At 40.6% G+C, this 17408-nt stretch overlaps 1 protein-coding gene across 4 annotated transcripts in view; it reads left to right on the forward strand.

The window, feature by feature from the left end:
• CRACR2A (calcium release activated channel regulator 2A) overlaps positions 1 to 17408 on the forward strand; it is a 195130-nt gene that overhangs the window by 110904 nt on the left and 66818 nt on the right. For all 4 annotated transcript variants that reach the window (XM_053555623.1, XM_053555621.1, XM_053555624.1 and 1 more), the window contains one exon: positions 11038 to 11270. In XM_053555623.1, the coding sequence (XP_053411598.1) occupies positions 11073 to 11270 (198 nt within the window). In that variant the 5' untranslated portion in view covers positions 11038 to 11072. The remainder of the gene's footprint in view (positions 1 to 11037; positions 11271 to 17408) is intronic.

The raw sequence follows: 17408 nt of genomic DNA on the forward strand, positions 1-17408 counted from the left end.
CGTTGCTCTTGAAATAAAGAGACAGTTCAAAGGCATCACCAGCATTTTAGGGGAAAATAACTTGAGGAATGCAGTTACCATGGAGAAAAATGAAAGAACATTTGTTCATGAAGGAGAATATTGGAAAATTCTAAATCGGCAAATCTTTCACTAGGGAAGCTTCAGAATACAGATGGTCTTTAAGACATGATACTAGATGAGATCTTTTAGGAAACAAAGACAGAAGAGGTCCAAGAATCAAGTCCTTGGGCCTGCCCACATTTAAAGACTGGGGAGATGAAGAACTAGGACAGACTGAGAAGGAGTGGAAGGTGGGAAGAAAACAAGCAACCACTTGTGGTATGCAGGAAGCCACGTGGAAAAAAGACAAGCATTTCAAAGAGAGGAAAGTTCCCAACAGATGTTGCAGATGGGTTGAACAAATGAGAACGGAGACGTCACCATTGGTCCAGCAATGCGGATGTCATTACTTATGAGGAAAAGTGGTGGTGGTATGGTGGAGGCGAAGACAGAAATCAAGCTTACTTGACTGTTAAATTGATATAAGCTTGATTTCTTTCTTTACCTCCACCATGCCACCACCACTTTTCTACAAAGTCATAAGGATATCAAACAACTACGGGAAGAGATGTTCAGTATCATTAATTACGAGAAATGCAACTGAAACTTGATATGTATATCAATTGTTTAATAGATTATTTCCAAGAATTTGTTTACAAACATGCATGTAGAGTATCATTCTTTCTTTCTGCCACCTAGTGAAACTATTTTTTTCAAAGCTAAACTTAAATTTTACTTTTTCCTTGAAGACTTCTTAGATTATTCCAGGCATTTCTGAAATCCTACCATATTTCCATGTGGCCATCCAGTTTAGCACTGCATGTATTAAAACTTTGTATAGTTTTCTAAGGAGTTTTAAAATTCTTGATAGTCTCCCAGTTCTCAAACTGCACCAAGAAACCCTGGGGTACCTCAGTGAACTCACAAGGCATCATGTGATATTTTTAATTTTTGAGGGCAACAAAGTGATACTCAACATAACTCACACATCAGGAAAGCTGCTTGCACAAGGTGGTTCACAGTTTTGACAAGATTATTATTCTCTTTCAATAATATTACATCTTTGCAAAGCTGGGTTTTCTATAGTTATTGTGATGAAAAGAAAATACCATGTGAAAATCAATGTAGAATAGAAAGCAAGAGTGGCAGCATCATAAATGATTCTAGGATTTGAGAGATTAAATAGCGCTCCAAAGATGCATACATGAATATAATAAAATGTATATATTTTTGAAAACCTGGATCAGATATGTGTTTTGTAAATACTTTGTCCTAGTCTGTGGCTTGCTTCTCATTACCTTAAGTGATGTATTTCAAGGAACAAAAGTTGTAAATTTTGGTGAAGTACAATTTACCAGGTCAAAAAAATGGATTGTATTATTATTATTGTATCAGAGAAATCTTTACTTAAACTAAGGTCTTAAAACACAGATATTTTCTTTTTGAAGTTTTATACTTTCAAGTTTTACACTTAGGTCTATCATACCTTTTGAGCTAATTTTTGTAAATAGTACAAGACATGAATTTTGTCCTCTAATTTTGTTCTTCTTTTCAAAGGTGTTCTGGCAATTTCGTTTGGCAACAGTATAAAGAGCTAGGTTCTTTATATTTCTGTATGAATTTTAAATCATCTAGTCAATTTCTACAAGAAAGCCTGCTGGGATTTTGACTGGGATTGAAATGAAGCTGGTAAATTTAGGAAGACATGACATCTTAATAATATTGAGTCTCTCAATCTATGAACATAACATATCTCTCCATTTTTTCAGGTCTTCTTTAAATTCTCTTATCAATATTTTATAGCATTCAGTGTGCAAGTATTACATGTCCTTTGTCAGATATATACCTGAGTGTCTCATATTCTTGATGCTATTGTAAAGGATATTTTTATCCTCAATTTCAACTTTTTATTTCTAGAATATGGAAATACAGTTGATGTTTATGTAGAAATGTCCTGCAACCTTATCAAACCACTGTATTAGTTCTAGTAACTTTTTGTGAATTTCATCAGACTTTTTTACATAGATAATCATGTTTTCTGGAAATAAAGACAGTTTTATTACTTTCTTTCCAATTTGAATTTTTTTTTCTTTTTCTTGCCTCATTAAATCTCCAACAAAGTGTTGAATAGAAGTGGAAGGAGCAGACATTCTTGTTTTTTCCTGGACCCTAGGAAAAAAATATTTGGTCTTTTACCGTTAAGTATGATGTTAACTGTTGGTGTTTTTTGTTGTTGTTGTTGTTGTTGTTTGTTTGGTAAATGCTTTCTTTTATGTTGAGCAAGTTTATTCATATTCCTAGTTCTTATAAAGAGTGAATTTTTTTCAAATGCTTTTTCTGCACCTACTGAGATGAGCATAAGTTCTATCTTTTTAAATTTATAATTATGGTGAATTACATTATTGATTTTCAAATGTTAAACCATTCTTGCATTTCTGGCTTAAATCCTGCTTGGTCAGGATGTATCATCCTTTTTATACATTATATTGGGTTCAATCTGCTAAGATTTCCTTAAGAAGTTTTGCATCTATGTTCATAAGGGATATTGGCCTCTATTTTTCCTTTCTCATAATGTCTATGTTCAGTTTTGTTGTCAGGGTAACATTAACTTCATGTGATCTATTTGGAAGCATTTCCTATTCTGTAAATTTCTGGAATAGTATGTATAGAATAGGTAGTAATTTTCTTTAAATTTTGGGTAGAATTCATTAGTTTAACTATGTGAGCCTAATTTTCTTGTATAAAGATTTTTTTTTTTCAGTTCAAATTCTTTAATAGAGCTGGGGTTATTTATGGTATCTGTTTCTCTTTGAGTAAGCTTTGTTTTTCAAGGAATTTTTTCCATCTCATCTAAATTGTCAATTTGGTTAGCATAAAGTAGTTTATAATATTCTTTTTCTTTACACAGTTTAAAGTTTATTAGTAAAGCATTTTAAAAATTCACTTAGAACTGAAATTTAAAAAAATAACACTTGCTTTGTTTGAAGTAGGGTGATTTTGGCTGCCTACTTATATACTCTTTCTGGACTTAGTAATCTGTTATTTTTCTTGGTTTAAAAAATTTACTTTATAAAATCACTAACAAAAGAAAAATAACACTTGGCTGTGCTGTATATACCCAACTTAAACATATAGGGAAGGCAGGGGGCCCTGAAAGGGAGGCCTGTGAATCCACATGGGTGTCTCCCCAGAGCCAGGCTAGAGCCGGCGGAAGACAGAGGTTCTCCAAGAGGGAACTGAGAGGTCCCAGGTGGTTGTAGCCAAGGTCTGTTCTCAAGACCAGTCCTATCTTGTCATCCCAGACTCAAGGTTTACTAAAGTGGGAAAATATGCCTTCTTGTGTAAACCATCAACTAGGACTGACCCACCCAAGAGGAAAGGGCCCAACTCAGAAATGAGAATGTGGAATGGGGGAGTTTGCTTCCTCCTTCGTTTAATCACTATAAACTTGTAGTGTAACCTAAAGTCTGGTAAAGCGATGTCTATAGATTTGTTCTTATTTCAAGAATTGCATTGGCTATTTGGATTTATTTTCTGGTTACCCACAAAATATAGAACTATTTTTTTCAGCATCTTCAAAGTATGATATTGGTATTTTAATGGAGAATGTATTAAGTCTATAGATTGTTTTGGGTAGTATAAACATTTTAACAATGTCAATTCTTCTAAGCCACAAGCACAACATAGTCTTCCACCTGTTAACATCCTCTCCTACTTCTTTTCTCAGTGTTTGATGGTTCTCTCTGTAGAGCTCCTTCACATCCTTTGTTAAATACAAAATTCCAAGGTATTTCAATTTTTCTTTGATGTTATTGTGAAAAGTATTGTATCTTGATTTGATTCCCAGCTTGACTATTGTTGGCATATACTAAAGCTACTGATTTAAGACATTAATTTTATATCCTGAGACGATTCTGTATTTCTTGATCACTTCCTGGAATCTCATGGCTGAATCCTTGGGGTTTTCTAAGTACAAGATCATATCATCAGCAAAGAACAATAGTTTGTCTTCCTCTGTCCCCATTTGGATGCCCTTGGTATCCTTCTCTTGTCTGATTGCGTTGGCAAGGACTTCCAGCTTTATGTTGATAGTACTGGTGATAGTGGACATCCTTATCTGGTTCCAGTTCTAAGTAGGAATGCAGTTTTCTCCATTCATTAAGGTGATCACTGTGGGTTTGTTATAGATGGCTTCTGTCAGCTTAAGGAATGTCCTATCTATGCCAATTTTTGTCAATGCTATTATGAAAAAAAGGTGCTGAATTTTGTCAAATGCTTTTTCTGCACCTATTGAGAGATCATATGGTCTTTGTTTTTACTTTTGTTTATATGGTGAATTAATTACATTTATCAGTTTGCATTATGTTGAACTAGCCTTGTATCTCTGGGATGAAGCCCACTTTGTTGTGCTGAATTATTTTTGATGAGTAGCTGAATTATTTTTTTATTTTTTTTTTTTTTTGGTTTTTTGGCCAGGGCTGGGTTTGAACTCACCACCTCTGGCATATGGGACCGGCGCCCTACTCCTTGAGCCACAGGCGCCACCCCGCTGAATTATTTTTTGATGAGTAACTGAATTCTGTTTTCTAAGATTTTTGTGTCGATATTCATTAATGACATTGATCTGTAATTTTCCCTTTTTTTTTTGTTGTATCTTCCTGGTTTGGTTACCAGGATGACATTTGCTTCATAGAAAGAGTTGGGGAGGGTTCCTTCCTTCTCAATGTCTTACAATAGATTCTGCAATATAGGTACAAGCTCTTCTTTGAAGTTTTGGTACAATTTGGTACGAAACTATCTTGTCTGGGACTTTTTGTTGTTGTTTAGTCAGTTTCAGTGCTTGATATTGGTCTGTTTCTTCCTGGTTGAGTCAAGGAAGGTAATGTGATTTCAGGAATTTGTCCATTTTCTCCACATTTTCAAATTTCTGGGTATAGAAATTTGGGTATAGAGATTTTTACAGTTTTTACTAATGATATTTTGTATTTCTGTGGTACTTGTTATTTCCCCTTTTTTGTTTTTGAGTGAGCTTATCAGAGAACTTACTTTTCTGTTTCTGGTTAATCTGGGCAAGGGTTCATCAATTCTGTTTATCTTTTATCTTCAATTCCATTCGTCCTATTTTCCATCCATATTCTGAATTCCATATCTGTCATTTCAACAGTTTCTTTATGGTTGAAATTTTCTGTGACCCTTTGGGGGAGTTGATCTGGTTTTTATGTAGCCAGAGTTCTTTTTGCTGTTCTTCCTCAGGTGTAATTTCTTTTTTATTTCTTTCTTTTCCATTTTTCTCTATCCCTCCTTCCTCTTTACCTTTTCTCACCTTAACCCTAGGCTATTTGGGTTGAGCTGGCCCTAAAGTATAATAGAGAAAAAGAAGAAAAAGAAAGAAAACAATTTTTGACTATAATTATTAAAACCTGCTTTGTTGCCTTGGAAAAGAAGTAGGGGGGGAAAGAAGAAAAGGATCAGTAGGTGGTGCTCTAGGATTAGAAATAACAGCAGCTGTTGGATGCAGTGATCTGCTGAGTTTTCTATTCTCTGAGGTTTTTGTTGCCCTGTTAACTTCAAATTTGGAGGTGGGATTTACTGCCCTGCTCTGAAAGAGGAGGATTTGGGGCTGACTTAGGGGCCAGGGACAGAACTGAAGTTTCAGGGGTTGTTGCTGCAGGCCTATGGGGGAAGTGCCAAACATTCTGGGACAGCCATTGAACTCCACTGAGGTTAGGAGGCACCAGAGTTTGCACTGGAGCAAGGACCAAGACTCAGTGGCCTGAGTAGTGCCTGGAGACCTAACAGAGGTGGGGAGAGCAGGACCAGTTTGGTGGCAGCTGGGCAAGCCTGGAGGGCAGAGGCAGGGTCAACACCTACAACAACAATCACAGGGCTACTGTGATCCCCACAGCCCACTTGCACCCCACTGAGGTGGGACCATGAGCCACTGACTCCCCAGTGCAAGGTCTCCCACAGTGTCCCCTCCTCCCCTATTTCTGCACTCAGATCCACCCATGCTCCATGAGGGAAGCACACAGCAACAGATCACTGGCCATGGGTTATGCTACCCCAAGACTGGCATAATACCCACCCCAATTAGATCAGCAGGATGTATCCAATAGCTTCCCCCATTCCCCTCTGTGCTCACCATGTGGTAGAGCTGATCTGTCCGGGATTCAGGTCCATCCCTCCCCTCACCTTCTAGCAGGAGCTTGCAGGGAGTGGCACTGGGCTTCCAGCAGCCCACACAGCACTGCAATACCCAAATTGAGTCTCTGCCTGTTTTCCCCTCCTGTTTCTCTCACCTCTCCTTCACCTGTCTTCCCTTCCTGGTGTCCCATGCGGTCACTTCAGTTCCCTCACAGCTTTGTCTCTAAGCAGTGTGGTCCAAATGGAGGTGTTTGCACACATTTCTCCCCACTTACGTCAGGGGCTGCAAGGGGCTGCTGCTTGACTATCATCTTGGCTCCCTCCACATTCTCTTCTTAGCCTTTTAATGTCTGTAGAATTTGTAATGGTGTCACCTCTTACATTCCTAATATTGTAATTAGTGTCTTATCTCTTTGTTGAGCTTCTTAAAGAACCAGTTTTTGGTTCTGTTGATTTTCTCTATGTCTGTTTTCCATTTCAATTATTTCTTCTCTGATCTTATTTCTTTTCTTTACTTTACTTTGGGTTTAATATGCACTTCTTTATCTGGTTTCTTTACTTTTTAAATTTTTTTTTTATTAAATCATAGCTGTGTACATTAATGCAATTATGGGGTACAATGTGCTGGTTTTATATACAATTTGAAATACTTTCATGAAATTGGTTAACATAGCCTTCACCGCATTTTCTTAGTTATTGTGTTAGACATTTATGTTCTACATTTAGTAAATTTAACATGTAGTTTCTTAAGGTAGATTCTGAGGTCATTGATTTGAGACCTTTCTTCTTTCCTAATACAGGAAAGAAGGCAATTAAATATGCATAAATACCTAAATGTAATTTTTTTCTTGAATACTGTTTTAGCAGTGTCAAACAAAATTTGATATATTATGCTATTACTTTTTAGCTCATTTGCCCTTTCATTTTTTTCCTTTGACACATGGATTATTTAAAAGTGTGTTGTTTTATTTACAAATATTTGGAATTTTCCAGATCATTGGTTTCTAATATAATTCCATTGTGGTCAGAGTACATGCTTTGCACAAACTGAATTCTTTTGAATTTGCTAAGGCTTATTTTATGACACAGAATATGGATTATCTTGGTAAATACTCCATACTGTATGCTTTAAAAGAAAGTATATTCAGCTGTTGTTGAGTATACTATAAACGTCAAGTAAGTCAAGATGATTGATAGTGTTATTCAAATCTTCTCTTTGTTGATTTATGTCTACTTTTATTATTAAGAAAGGTTTATTGAAATCTTTGAATATGATTGTGTATTTGTCTATTTCTCCTTGTAGTTCTATCAGTTTTTGCTTTATGTATTTTGAAGCTCTATGATCAGGTTCATAAATGTTTTGGGATTACTAAACCTTATTGTTGGATTTACCTCTTTATCATCATAAATGATTTTCTTTATGACTATTAATATTCTTTGTTCTGTAGTCTACTTTGCCTGATATTACTATACAGCATTTTCTTAACTAATGTTAATGTGGTATATCTTTTCCAACTTTTTGCTTTTAACCTGTTTGTGTCTTTATATTTAAAGTACATTTCTTGTAGGCAGTATATTTTGAGGTTTCTTCAACATAGATAGTCTGCCATTCTCTGCCTGGGGCTTCCCTCCCTATATTATGACCTAAAAATTCTTCAGACAATAAAATGGGACAAGATGGAGCAAATTTTGTTTGTTTCCAATCTCTCAGAAACAGGACTTTATATAGAATTAAAAAATTAAGACAATAATCACTATCCAATGTATAACTTAGGAGGGAATACCTCCTCCTTAGACTTTGTACCCTAGAAACCTCATTCTTAAGAAGGCATTCATTCTTAGAGTTGTGCAGGTTTAGCACCTGAGAGTAAATGCTTCTTTTAATTTTGCACCATAAGGACCTCTCTCAGCTCACTATAGTGTTGACCCTGCTTAAAGATCACTGTCCTTCATTGCCTATTGGGTAGTTTCTTAAAAACCATTTTTAAGAATATATTCTGTCTGGATTATTGGTTATGTCAACTAGGAGGGTCAGTTCAGTCCCTGTTACTCCATCTTTTCTGGAAACAGAAACTTGTACATACTTGTTCTGAGATAAAAATCACACATAATGAACTACCTGAGGTTGCTACCTGAACACCTACTACACTTAATCTTAGCCAGTAGGCCCAGAAATGATCTGAGCACCTACTGTATATCATTTTCTAGGCTAGAAACAGGAGTTAAAATCAAATAAGACATGGTACTTGTCTACCAGTTGCTCATAGCTGGTTTCCTTAGAACTAACAGATCGGCTCTTTCATACCATGCATCACCTGCAACCAGGTGGGCAGAAGTAAAGTGGTCGAGGGAAGGTAGAAAGCCATCAAAAGTCAGATCTGAAACTGGGACATCATCTCTACTTGTTCTCAGGCCCATCGTGGCTCAATGACTCACTTAAGCTCACACAAGTAGTAAGTAGTAGTTGATTGCTAGGTAGTCTATTTAAGACTCAATCCAAAACAACTTCCCCTCATTGTCAGTCACCATTATTGAAATACCACCATCAGTGATCCATTCAGTAAGGGCAGGAGCCATATTCTATTCATATTTGTATTTCTCAGTGTTAACTCACACCCTGCTATGTGATGGATAGGATGGAAATGAATATAGGAGTGAATTAAAGATGTGCCTGGGAGGGGACTTACATTATTATCATTTGAGGATGAGTAGACTATTGAGAACCAGCCCACAACTGGGAATCATGATAGAAAGGCAATTGATCATGATTCATGATTCTCAGTTGTGGGCTTGTTCTAGATCTCTGTGCTAGACCTTGATCTAAGTCACATAACCTCTCCAAAACTCAGTTTCCTCATTTGTATGATGAGAATCCTAATTATACTTGCCTTATAGGAGAATATCAGGTTCTAATAGGATGATGTATGCTAGGAGCCTGGCAAGAGAAAGCCCTCAGGGAATGTCAGGTATTATTAGTCTGGTCTCCTGGGAGCAGCAGGTGGGAGTGGGGCGGGGCCTATATGGTGCAGAGACCTTGCAGACAGTCCTGCTTGGCACCAGGAAGATAGCAGTCTGCTGTGCTTCCGTAGTGTATTTACAGGGGCTCACATGTTACCACCGTCATTATCTAAAAGCCCTTCCAAAGTCAGTCCTGGGTGTAGGTGTGCTGGGCACGGCCCATAAAAGTCTTAAAGACATAGCCCTGCCTCTCAGGACTTATACCCAAGGCTGCTCCCTCTGGGGAAGACAGAATAAAAATGTTAAACCTGCATAGGATTAGTGATGGTCAGCTCACCTCAGCACACTCCACACAGCAATGACTAGAAAGAGCATTTCCCCAGTGTAGGATGGATCAAAGGAGCCAGAGTGGAAATTGCATGCCAGCCTCATAGAGCAAGAGGTGCAGCTTGCCCCATTCTGTCACGGCACTGTTATATGGAGTTCATTCCCGATGGCAGCAGGTCTTCCAACTGTGGCTCATGGCTCTTGACAGATATGGTAGGTGGAAGATGTTGACTGAAATCAACAGATTTTAGATTGTTTTAGACATGGTATGGCTGAGCCAGAGACCCAGGGCCTTGTAATCAGGAAACCTGCCTATTGGAATAGTGGTTTGCACCTTTTTTGCTCACGTAGACACAGGAGATATGGTCTAAGCTATCACATTCTATAGCACTTCACAGAATACATTACAGGTCATATCTATATTTTTATATTAAAACATTATTTAAAACTTATTTAAAATTCAGACCTATTCTACTTCCATAAAATCTTCAAGTGCAAAAATTCAAGGATATTTTTTATTTCTTTTTTATCACATTAACCCAATTTTTTATTAATAAAATGTTATGGTTTGAGGATTTCACACTTACAGACTGTCAGAGCTAGAAGGGACCTTAAAGACAAACAAATCTAGCCTTCTCCCTGTACAGATAAGGACACTGAGGTCCAGGCAGGTACTGACTTGTTTCAAGGTCCTCTAAGTGTAATGGAGTGTAACACAACATGTTACAAGACACCCTCTGAAAACACTTCTCCACGGCTTTTAAGTATCTGATGGAGGTATATGATTTGTGACTCAGTTTTGGCTAAGACTGTCACCAACCCAGACCTGGCAAGTCCTCTACAACGTGGAAGCTCCTTGAGGATGGGGCACACTTTCTCCTGCATGAACTGCAGAGTTCACATTCCTGGCATAGGTCTTTGCCTTCCAGTGAGAGCTCACCAAGAACTTGTTGATTGTGCCTGATGGAGAATACATCTACTTGAGGGGAGTTCTCCATCCTTGACAATGTTGAGGAGTCAGAACAGGGTGAGATTTAGGTCAAATACAAATTATGAGAGCTTAATTTTAAATCTTAGCTTTTGATGTGATGTTGGGCAAGTCATTTAACCTCATTGAACCTGAATTTTCTCATCGGTGAAATGGAGATGAAAATCTCTATCTCCAGGGATGTGAAGAGTACATGAGCAAATATGGAGAAGAGGAGATGGGATGGTGCCTGCCTCTAAGTCAATAATAAATGGCTGCTAATCTAACAAGATACGTTTGTTGTTGTTTGGTTGTTTAAATTGGAGAAATGGTTTTCAGTCTTCCCCTACTCTATCTTCTTTCAATCCAGAAATGACTGTTCTTTCTACACTCTTCTTCCCTTGATGGGCTGGCTAATCTATTAGTGAAGTACTGAGCTTCTTCTGACTAAGACGTGGGTGCTGAGAGATGTCTGGACACAGGGGTGAGTGGCTATGAGCCACTCTTGTCTGCTCTTGTTATTCCTGAATCTTACTCCATCTCCAAAACACTCACTTCTCTCTCCCATCTTCCATGATCAGGTTCTGAAAAGACTTGAGGAAACTGACAAATCTGGATGGCTACCCCTGATAGAAGGATGGTCTCCAGACCCCAGAGACCTAGCCCAGGTCCAAAGGCACCCCTGGACAGCCTGGAGCAGAAGGAGACCCAGGAACAGGGACCAGGCCAGCTGGCCATGCTGAAGAAGGCCCAAGAATTCTTCCAGACCTGTGATGCTGAAGGCAAGGGCTTCATTGCCAAGAGGGATATGCAGGTAAGAGGTGGCCCAGGAAGGCTTTTCCACCTGAAATGTCAAATGGCATGGGTCTCTTTGTCTTGGGTTAGGGCTTGCCCCATTGCAAGTGATATCCTTAACAGAAAAGATACTGTCATTTCTGCCCCAGAAGTAAGCATTTTATAAAACACTACTGGGGAACAGAGCTCCTAGGTTCCTTCTATTTCTCGCTTTTACTTGCTGTCAGACTCAGGGTTTGTTTCCCAACTCTGACTCAGTAACCCCTCAGGATTATGGGAAATTATGTTAATAACATGAGGAATTTAAGCAAGATACATCATTCCTGCTGGGTATGCCTTAGAAACAGCTATAGTATCAGGTGTAACACCTGGGAGGAAGACATTTCTGGAGGTCGTCTTCTCTCTCTCAAATCCAACCACATTGAACCCACTCAAAACACGTCCAGCGAGAGAGATGGTGTATAGCACCTCAGTGCACACTATTGCTTACCTTAGGGCTCAGCAGCTCTTCCATAAATGTCCAGAGAATAATTATTTCTGACTTTGGGGGCTATACAGTCTCTATTACAACTGTGCAGCTATACAACTGTGCAACCATAGGCAATGTGTAAACCAACAATCCTATTGTGTTCCAATAAATATTTATGGACAATAAAATTTAAATTGTATATACTTTTCACATATCAGCAAATATTAATCCTTTTATGGTATTTATCTCAACCATTTAAAAATGTATTAAAACCATTCTTAGCTCACTGGCCATGCAAAACAAGTGATGGCTAGGGTTAGCCTGGGCACAGAATTTGCCCAACCCTGTTCTGGTGCCTTTCTGCCATTAGTGTCAAAGGTTTCTCAGTGTCTTACTTAAACCTCTCATGCTGCAACCCAAACACAGATATATAAAACTCAGACTCCATAAGAGTACTCTGAAAGCAACTCCTTCCCCCAAGCCTTTCTGTCACTCCCTCAAGAGCATGAATTGTTGGGATGTACACCTGTGCTGCTGGGGGAAGCCCTGCCATGGCCAGCCACTAACTCTATAAGTCTAGGTTTTCAGAGTACACTAAAATTGGGCAATGAAATATAGTCCCTCATTAGTATCAGTGTTATCTCTGCTCACAGATGTAAGCTGTAAGGTGTGGAGGCTGAGGGCCTTGTCACCAGGAAAAAACAGGGCCATTCTTTCTCTCCATGGCCCCGTGGGAGGGTATTCCCATGCATCTGCTAGAGCTAGTCCACTGTCCAGTTGTATGAATTGAGGAAAAAAACGTCAGGAATAGCACCAGCTCAGCCTGCAAGTTAGCTTGGCCCATCCTTATTTGTGGTAATTGACTCCTCAGTAAGTTTCTGTGGCTGCAACCCATTCCCAAAGGCCCCCTCTACGTGGAAGGTCAGATGCAATGTGATTTTAGGAAACCACTGACAGACCCCTGTCTATGAACTTCATAATTGTTATTCACAGGTCTGGAGTCTCAGTGGTCGTTGGAAGTGGTTTTAATAGCATGCTTAACTTTTGATTATCCCCTCTAAAAAGAAAAAAAAGGTCATTCACATTTATCGAGGGTCAGCTATGGGCCACATGCACTGCACAATTCACACTCTCCCGCCATGCATACCCCAACTCACTGAGCTCTACTCTTTAATGAAGGCAGGAAGGACTATGGTGAACTTAAAACAGTCAAGTGTAAATGTTTAAAGAAATCATTTGCATTTGAATTGGAATGTGGTTGGAAATCTCAAGTCCCAGAGATTCCTAGTCAGCATCCTCCCCAGTCCTCACTCCTGATGCAGGCAGGAGGACGAGGGTATGGACAAGCCACCAAGCAGACACTTGTGTATTGAGGTATTTATTTCCTCCGTCTGCTTAAGTTTCTAAAGTTTTCCTGAACCTGTGGATAAGGAAGCATTTGAAATATTCAGTTCCCAGGCTAAGAAAGTTCTGTCAAGAGCAGGAACAGAGCACATCATTTAAGTGCCATCTCTCCGGCTCCTTTCACTGGCTGTGTCTGGAGAAAGATGGGCTGATAGGAGAGGCATGAGAAGAGAAGTGGCCCTCTCACAGCCACTGCCGGCTTTCTGTGAAAAGCCCCATCCCTCTCGGGTCTCCTGGGCCAGGTCCTCCAGCCATCTGAGCATTGGCTTATCACTTGCATATGCAGCTGTTTTGTGGGTACAATCACCCCTTTTGATTGGTGTCCAGCTCTTTGGACCAGACCACCTCCACCTTTTATACCTTGTGGGAACTAGAAAGAGAGGAGCTCACATTTTTCACATACACACAAACTTAGCAACCAGGAAAATTCTTTACTGCCGAGGAAGGACCTCAAGGAAGGAGAGGCTAAGGCCAAGTGGGAGAGAGGTCACGGGGCTGAGGAGCTGGCAGAAAAGCAGCATTGGGAGAAAATCAGGGAGAGCTTGTGATTGTGCTGAACAAGGAGTGAGGGAGGGACCCTCCTGCCCTGGTGCTCTCCCACCCAAATAGAGCAGGGTCCACAGGAAAGAAAGAGCAGGGTCCAGGAGCTGTTTTTAATTGGAATTCCCTGAGAAACCCTGGAAGAACCAAAAGTGAGCTGCACTGAATGAGCCCTGCGCTTGGGCTCCACATGCAGACATTCTGCTCCAGGGAGGCAGATGGTGGCTGTGGCCCCGAGTGAACGAAATTTAGGTGGTGGTTCACAGAGGCCTTGGCTTCACTAGTGGCCCCTCAAGTCTCACACCAGCCTCTATGAGAAACCTCTCTGGGTTTCATGGGACCACTCCAGCAGAATTGGAGTAGGTGTTGCTTTGCGAGTTGGGACTGGTACAGTACCCCAAAGGCTTCACATGGGGCCTTCACATGGGGCTTCACATGGGGCCTGCCTCAGAGGGAAAGAAGGACATGAGTGGACCAGGCTGGATAGAGCACAAAGGGACTCTGTCAGCTGGGAGGGGGAGGTGGAGAAAGGATGGGCAGGAGATGGCTTTGCAACAGGCTATATCCTCAAAACCCTGCTTCCCTGATTTTTTGAAGAATAAAATGGCTGTCTACCAACTCCAACACTGCCTAGGATTCCTGACTTGGGGGTTGGCAAAGTAACCACATCTGGCCCTCGACCTGCTTCATAAGTAAAGTTTAATTGGACACAGCTGTGCTCTTTCCTTACACATTGCCCGTGGCTGCTTGCACCCAGCAGTGGCAGAGTTGAGTAATGGTGACCGAGACCAAATGGCCACAAAGCCAAAATATGTACAGGCAGGCCCCAGGTTACAAACAAGGTTGGTTCTGTAGGTTTGCTCTTAAGTTGAATTTGTATGTAAGTTGGACATTTACCTATTACCTGTAATAGCCTCCAATCATAAGCACGAGTTGTGTGTCAGATGTTTGTAACTAAGGGACGTAATGTAATAGCCTCTGTTGGGTAAGTACAAGTTTTATATAAGTTGGATGTTTGCAACTCAGGGACTCTCTATATTCTCTGGCTCTTTACAGAAGAAGCTACCTGGCTCCTGACTTAGATTAACTAGAAAATTTTGAAAGATTTTTGTAGTAAACTGACTTGGGCTTTAATCCTGAAACTGTAATTTACGAGTGATGTGGATTTGTGTAAGGCTCTTAACCCCTCTGGGCCATAGTTTCTCAGCTGTGAATTATTAATAGCTACCTCCCAGCTTAGAAGAGAATTAAATGAGCTTAAGCATGTAGAGAACTTAGCTCTAAGACAGACCGGGAAATCCCTCCATGAACACACCATGCCCGTACCACATCTCAGCCCAGTCCCTGGTGTCCTCTGCGCCGCGATTTTCTTTAATTGTGGTAAAATATAAATAACACCAAATTTGCCATCACAATCCCTCTTAAGTGTACGGCTCAGTGGCATTAAGTACACTATGTTGTGTAACTTCATTATCCATCTCCAGAGCTCTTTTCATTGCAACACAGAAACTTATAAACATCCTTAAAGTCAGCTCCCCAGACCCCTCCCCTCAGCCCCTGGCAACCATCATTCCACTTCCCATCTTTATGAATCTGATTACCCTACGCACCTCATGTACATGGATTCATGCAATATTTGTCCTTTCATGACTGGCTCACTTCAATGTCCTCAAGTTTCATCCATGTTGTAGCATGTGGCAGCATTTTTCTTCTTTTAGGGCTGAATAATCCATTGTATGTTCAGACCATAATTTGTTTACTTACTCATCTGCTGATAGACACTTGCTGGGGAGACCTTGGCTATTGATGAATAATGCTGTTATGGACATGGGTATACAAATATCTGTTCAAGTCTTTGCTTGAAATTCTTCTAAGCATATAATATGCCCAGAAGTGAAATTAATGGATCACATAGTAATTCTATTTTTAAAATTTTTTAAAGAAATACTATACTATTTTCCACAGTAGCCACTGTGATTTTAAGTGTGAGTCATCTTTCCTGCCTTACAGCTAAAGGGCATTTTTGCTGAAAGGGGCACCTTGCACCCGCTGCTATTCCTGTTTGTGTCCAGTCTACATGAGTGGCAGCAGTTTTGCCTCCTAGAGGACATTTGGCAATGTCTGAGACATTTGTAACTGAAATGACTAGAGAGGGAGGTGCTGCTGGCACCTAGTAGGTAAAGGCTAGGGGTGCCTCTAAATATCCTACAATGCACAGGACGGTCCTTCCGCTGCCTTCCCCTCTCCTGCACTCCCCAAACAAAAACTATCCATTTCAAAATGTCAGTATGCAGAGATTGAGAAACCCTGGTCTATATCAAGCAATCAACCCAAGCTGAGCACGTCAATACACAAAGCAAGATAAAGGTAGTCCTGGACCTCCCAGACCCCACACACATTCTGAAAATATTTGGTATAGTCGAGCTAAATGTGAGGGAGGAGAGTCGTCTGGTGTAGATGCTTCACAAAGAGAGAGAATTCAATTCTGGCCATAAAGATGGATCTCCTCTGGTTATCTCTTTAGTGAAAATTTCACCTGAGCATGTTTTAAACTGTGCAACCATATGCTTTAAGCTATATGGGGTATGTTACTGGGCTGGTGACCAAGAAGGTAAAAAGGTCTGGCTAGAGCACAAGGAAAAAATTATTTTTCCATGGGTCTAGAGCAGGCGTCCTCAAACTGCGGCCCACGGGCCACATGAAGCCGTGTGAATTGTATTTGTTCACCCATTTTGTTTTTTATTTAAAAATAAGATATGTGCAGTGTGCATAGGAATTTGTTAATAGTTTGTTTTTTTTTTTTTAAACTATAGTCTGGCCCTCTAACGGTCTGAGGGACAGTGAATTGGCCCCCTGTTTAAAAAGTTTGAGGACGCCTGGTCTAGAGCCTGAGACCTCAACACTGCTGCTACAGGAGGTCTCCTGCTCCAGGACCTAGAAGGTCCCCAGTCCATCAGCCCTTGCCAGGAATTAGCAGGTGGGCTGGTGGGGACCTAGTGTGTGTGAGGTGTCACCATACTCTGTAGATAGAGTTGCTCTGTAGACAGGGTCAGGATCTCCCACGGTCACTCTTAAGCATGCACTTAGTATTTAAGCCTTCATTCAGCACTACCTAAATGCTCTGTGTGTGGCAGCCTTGGGCTAGGTCCTGGGGACACAGTGGGAAGTAACAAGTGAGGTGGCTGTCGTCAGAGCACTGAGGGAGCAGACATTCATTAGTTAATGCATCTATCCAAATTCAAAATGCAAACTGAAATAAGACTTACGAATGAGAGAAATGTAGTTTGGGGAGCCTCTGTAACCTGACCCCTAGCCTAGGGAGTTGCAAAGGCCTTACCCAGGAAGTGATGTGGAAGCGGAGAATGAAGAAGGAATTGGGAGTTGAGGACAGAGAGGGATAGCTGGTGTTAAAAGAAGTCATGGAGTTCTGGGGCTGGCAGAGCTCCTCCAGCCACGGGCAGTAGGAACTGGGCAAGCTGTCTCCCGTGTCTCTGCTGCTGCTGCCTGCCCTCCAGACACGTGGAAATGCTGTGAAAGAAACAGGATCTCTGGAAGGCTGGTTCTCAATGGTTTGTTTTGATGGTGGTGGTGCCGGTGGTGGGTGGGAGCAGGTGCGGAGAGGTGAGGAAGGGCAAGGGATTGTAGAATGAACATGCTGGACTGCTGCTCAAGCCCATTTGGTTCTTTTCCTAGCTCTGGTCTCCACAGTGACTTCAGGCACGTCTCAGAGCCTTACGGGCCTGT

Source organism: Nycticebus coucang, chromosome 12, assembly GCF_027406575.1.
Source record: "Nycticebus coucang isolate mNycCou1 chromosome 12, mNycCou1.pri, whole genome shotgun sequence".
NCBI classification, from domain to species: Eukaryota; Metazoa; Chordata; class Mammalia; order Primates; family Lorisidae; genus Nycticebus; species Nycticebus coucang.